This window comes from Helianthus annuus, chromosome 9 (assembly GCF_002127325.2).
Source record: "Helianthus annuus cultivar XRQ/B chromosome 9, HanXRQr2.0-SUNRISE, whole genome shotgun sequence".
Classification (NCBI taxonomy): domain Eukaryota; kingdom Viridiplantae; phylum Streptophyta; class Magnoliopsida; order Asterales; family Asteraceae; genus Helianthus; species Helianthus annuus.
Window position 1 is genome coordinate 161760771 of NC_035441.2, and position 4641 is coordinate 161765411.

The 4641-nt window shown below is 39.2% G+C and overlaps 1 protein-coding gene across 1 annotated transcript; it reads left to right on the forward strand.

The window, feature by feature from the left end:
- Positions 1-1923: 1923 nt before the first annotated feature.
- On the forward strand, positions 1924-4127 carry LOC110879298 (CASP-like protein 4A3). Its single transcript, XM_022127721.2, has 3 exons — positions 1924-2625; positions 3516-3654; positions 3740-4127. Exons 1-3 carry the CDS (start codon positions 2018-2020, stop codon positions 3932-3934), a joined length of 942 nt encoding a protein of 313 aa, XP_021983413.1. The 5' UTR covers positions 1924-2017; the 3' UTR covers positions 3935-4127.
- The last annotated feature ends 514 nt before the right edge of the window (positions 4128-4641 follow it).

Genomic DNA, 4641 nt, shown 5'->3' on the forward strand with positions numbered 1-4641 from the left:
GGAAGTGAAGAGTGTGTAGAGAAGGTTGTGGAAAACACTAAAGGCAAGAAAAAGGTAATTCGCTAATCGGGCGAACCGAACGGAATGGAGGCCCGAGGAGGAAGAAATGTTAGCTAAAGCATACCTCCACGTATCGGTGGACCGGTTAAAAGGAAACCATCAAAGAAGAGACGATTTGTGGAAATCGGTCCACAAACACTTCGTTGGGATTGGGGTAGTGCCGACCGAACGCACAATCAAATAAACTCAAAATGGGGTCCAATGTTGATGAAAATTGATTAGTTCAACGACCTTTACATTCAAGCGGTTAAAATTATATTTTATTTTAATTAACTTTAACTTGTTATAGTTTTATAAATGAATTTGTATATTATCATTGTTTTTTTATAAATATAGGATCGCATTCATAAAAGCGGGTGCAATGATTTAAAAGTTTTGGAAAAGGTGCAAGAAGATTTTCTAAAAAAAACACAGACAAACGTTTAAGTACTGTGTTGCGTGGAACGTTATTACAGAGGCGCCCAAATGGGGTCAAATTGACTTGTTGAATAGGATCGCATTCATAAAAGCGGGTGCAATGATTTAAAACTTTTGGAAAAGGCGCAAGAAGATTTTCTAAAAAAACATAAACAAGCGTTTAAGTACGGTTTTGCATGGAACGTTATTACAGAGGTGCCCAAATTGGGTCAAATTGACTTATTGAACGAAGATTCCGGTGGAAGTTCTAGCAAGAGAAAATCCTCAGATTCGGCTAACTTCGGGCCATTCGATAAGTCGGTGTTGGACTTGAACTACGAAGTTAGCCCAACACAACCTAAGAGGATGGCAGAAGTTAGAACTCCGGGTTCGTCAAGCCAAACTACAAGCCAACATGGATTGGTAAGTGACGAAATAAGATCTTACGCCCAGAAGAAGGAAGCGAGGATGCAAAAGTTGGCCGATGCAAGAAAAGAAAATACCCAAGCCTCTACGCCTTGATTAACGAATAACGCAAAAGTGTCGCTCATGCTGCAAGAGATAGAGATTTTCAAACGTATATTACGCCTCACAAAAATCTCACCGTCGAAGTGAAAAAAGTCTTTGTAGCCCGTAAACGAGAACTTGCGGAAAAATGGGGTTGGCCGACGAGTCATTTACCGGATTTCTAGGTTGTTTTATTTTCTCACATTGTCATTTTTTAATTTATTATCTGGTTTATGGTTGAATTTGAATTATGTATTTGTATTTTTATTTTAATGAAGTTTATTTTTTACATTAACAACTCTATTTAAAATAAATAAATAAAATTGCAGTATGGATAGACGCCGTCACCTCTTTAGGTAATAGGTACTTTGAGCAATATTTAATGTGACAAGTAATAATTGGATACTTACCCTTAAGTGTCTTTTCCTTCTAAGAGTTTCTTTCTAACAAAACTAACATTCTAATTTTCCCTCTAGTTTTTAATTATCTAAAGAGTAAATTACGTTTTTGGCCCATGTGGTTATATCACTTTTACTATATTAGCCCAAAATAAGAATTTTTAACATATCTGCTCTCATGGTCTCTATAACTAACCATTTTAGCCCCTAAGTCTAGAGATCATGGGGGGCCAAAATGGTTAGTTATAGAGACCATGGGGCCTAAAATGGTTAGACTTAAGGGTCAAAATGGTTAGTTGTAGAGACCATGGGGGCAGATATGTTAAAAATTCTTATTTTGGGTTAATATAGTAAAAGTGATATAACCACAGGGGCTAAAAACGTGATTTACTCTTATATGAAAGATATTTTTTTGCTACCAAATATCAAAATATTAAAAGGTATAAAAACAGATAATTTAATTATAAAATACTAATACACAAAGCAAAGCAAAACAAATTAAATAAATAAATAAAAACTCAAAGTGTAATTACCAACATGTTAAGATATGTCCAAACAACCTTGGAACCTATATACAGCTTTTCCCTTCATCCAACCAACCAATCCACTTGTTAAACAAAACCTCTTCTGATTGAACTCAACAGCTTGATTTCACTATGGAAACAGAATCAAAACAACAACCACAAACCGATGTCGATTCACCCGCAACTTCCGCTTCCCGTCAACTCCGAGATCGGAAACCACCCCCATCTCTCTCTCTCTCCGCCAGGTCACCGGAAGATTCTCCGGCATCGTCCTTATCATCTCTATCATCTCTCAGCCATAGATTCTCTCCAGAAAGACCAGAACCAGAACAACAACAACAACCAGAAGCATCACACGGATCGCCGCCGTTAGATCCGTTGCCGGAGTTGCCGGCGGAGAGAGTGACGTCACCGACGCCGGTGCCGATGGTCAACCGGTATGTTCGAGAGGAGACTCCGACGGTTACGAAAGCGGATCACGGCGCACGTGACGGATTCGTACGGCGGCCGGAGGAGGAGTTGCGAGCAGGTGGCGGCGGCGTTGGCGGTGGCGGAGGAGGAGGAGGGAGGCGGTTTAGGGCGGGTGGAAGGAGAGCGGATAAAGAAGGTTCGATGAGGAAGATAGCGTTAGGGTTTAGGGTTTTCGAATTGTTGTTTTGTTTGGTGTCGTTGTCGGTTATGGCTACTGATAAGCGTCAGGGATGGGCTCTTGACTCGTACTACCGTTACAAGGAGTTCCGGTAACTTTTAGTTGTTTAATTAGATATTTTTTTATTGATTTCTGTAGAAAAGTTGTTTTGGTTTGTAGGGAGTCTGTTAGTCGGAGGAGCGGGCTTGATTACCAGGGTTTCGAGGGGGTTTTTAAACTTATTTTGATTTCTAGGGAGTCCACTAGCTAAAGGAGCAAACTCGATCGATCACTAGTTAAAGGAGCAGACTCGACATAAATGTTACTAGGAGGTTTATGAACTTATTTTGATTCGTAGGAAGCCCACTAGTTAGAGGATCAAACTCAATCAATCGCTAGTTAAAGGAGCAGACTCGACATAAATGTTACTAGGAGGTTTATGAACTTATTTTGATTTGATATGAAGTCCACTAGTTAAAGGAGCAGACTTGGTCATAAGCGTTTCTAGGAGGTTTATGAACTTATTTTATTTGTAGGAAGTCCACTAGTTGAGGAGCAAACTCAAATCAATCGCTAGTTAAAGGAGCAGAATCGGTCATAAGTGTTTCTAGGAGGTTTTTTTTTAACTTATTATGGTTTCTAGGGGGCGCTAGTCAAAGAAGCAGACTCAATCATAAGCGTTTCTAAGATGTTTTAAGCTTATTTTGGTTTCTAGGGAGTCTGCTAGTTAAAGGAGGAGACTCAATCACTAGTCAAAGGAGGACTCTTTTTTTTAATTTTTAGTTTTGACATGTCAGCGGCGTAATGGAGGAGTTCGCTTTCCTTGTCACGTGAATGTCTGGTGTTAGATTTTCTTAGAGTCCACTGCCTTAGGTAGCAAACTCCCTATAAACCAAAAACTCTTTCTAATCCTTTGAGAAACACTTGTCACTTTGCTAGAAAACCTAGAAATAAAAAATTCTTCACTCTTGAAGTTACTTGATAACCTTGGTGGATTTGCAGGTACTCCATGGGAGTGAATGTGATCGGATTTGCATACGCTGTGTTACAAGGATGTGATCTGGCGTATCAACTGGCCACAGGAAATCATTCCAGCAGACGCCACAATCTCCGTTACTACTTCGATTTCGCCATGGATCAGGCAAGTTATATGAAGTTTAAACCCTAAATTATCAGATTATCATAAATTGTTTCTTAACTGTTGCTGAAAATTGGTAAACTTTCAGATGCTGACATACCTGCTGATATCGTCGGGATCATCAGCAGCCACCAGAGTGGATGATTGGAAATCAAACTGGGGTGCAGACAAGTTCCCAGAGCTGGCTACTGCATCAGTTGGTTTGGGTTTCGCGGCTTTTGTTGCCTTTGCGTTCAGCTCTGTCATTTCTGGTTATTCCCTCTACACTGCAACCTCTTCTTGATTATTGATAATTATTTCCTAAATTTTGGGACAATTATACAGAATGTGTAAAGTCATTCTTGTATGCAAAACAGTATGATATCGTTTCTTGTGTATATATTTGTATGATACCAAACGTGCTTATAATTATGGTATGACGAGTGTAAGTTTTACTAGCTGAGTTTGGAGCATAGACTTATGGGTTGCTAAATGAACTTTTATGTAAACTCGACCTGCATGTATCGAAAGACTAGATCATATAGTTGATTGTTGCCGGTTGCGGTCAAATCTAGAGGATGTTCGGGGTTTAATCTTTTGTTTACTCTTTTTTAACAAAGTTTAAGGTTTATGCGCCAATGTTCCATGACCTTTAAGGCAATGGTGTAGTAGTGTTGGTTTACATTGTGTGTGGGGTTATAGGAGTTCTACAGCCATAGGAAGGAACATCACTTAACTGAAATTGTAAGATGGAAGGGTTGGATCAACGTAGTAATTTAATACTATTATTTCTATTGTTTGTTTCTATCCGGAACATGGACCTCAAGACTTGGTGTGGAAGATCGGCTTTGATTACTCAGGGGCTGTGATGATGTAATCGACTATGAACACTTTTATGTTTACTTATGAGATCCAAATGAGAGTGGACTCGTGTTTTTCTCTGATGATCAAGTTAGTGCTAGACGGCAAAGAGAGAATGATTAAAGTTAGAGAAAACACAGAAAATGATCC

Bases quoted from the DNA above. Each gene is read 5' to 3' on its own strand.
- LOC110879298 (XM_022127721.2), top strand. From the start codon at position 2,018: ATGGAAACAGAATCAAAACAACAACCACAAACCGATGTCGATTCACCC. The intron at 2,626-3,515 runs GTAACTTTTAGT...GTGGATTTGCAG, and splicing joins TACCGTTACAAGGAGTTCCG to GTACTCCATGGGAGTGAATG. The intron at 3,655-3,739 runs GCAAGTTATATG...GTAAACTTTCAG, and splicing joins TCGATTTCGCCATGGATCAG to ATGCTGACATACCTGCTGAT.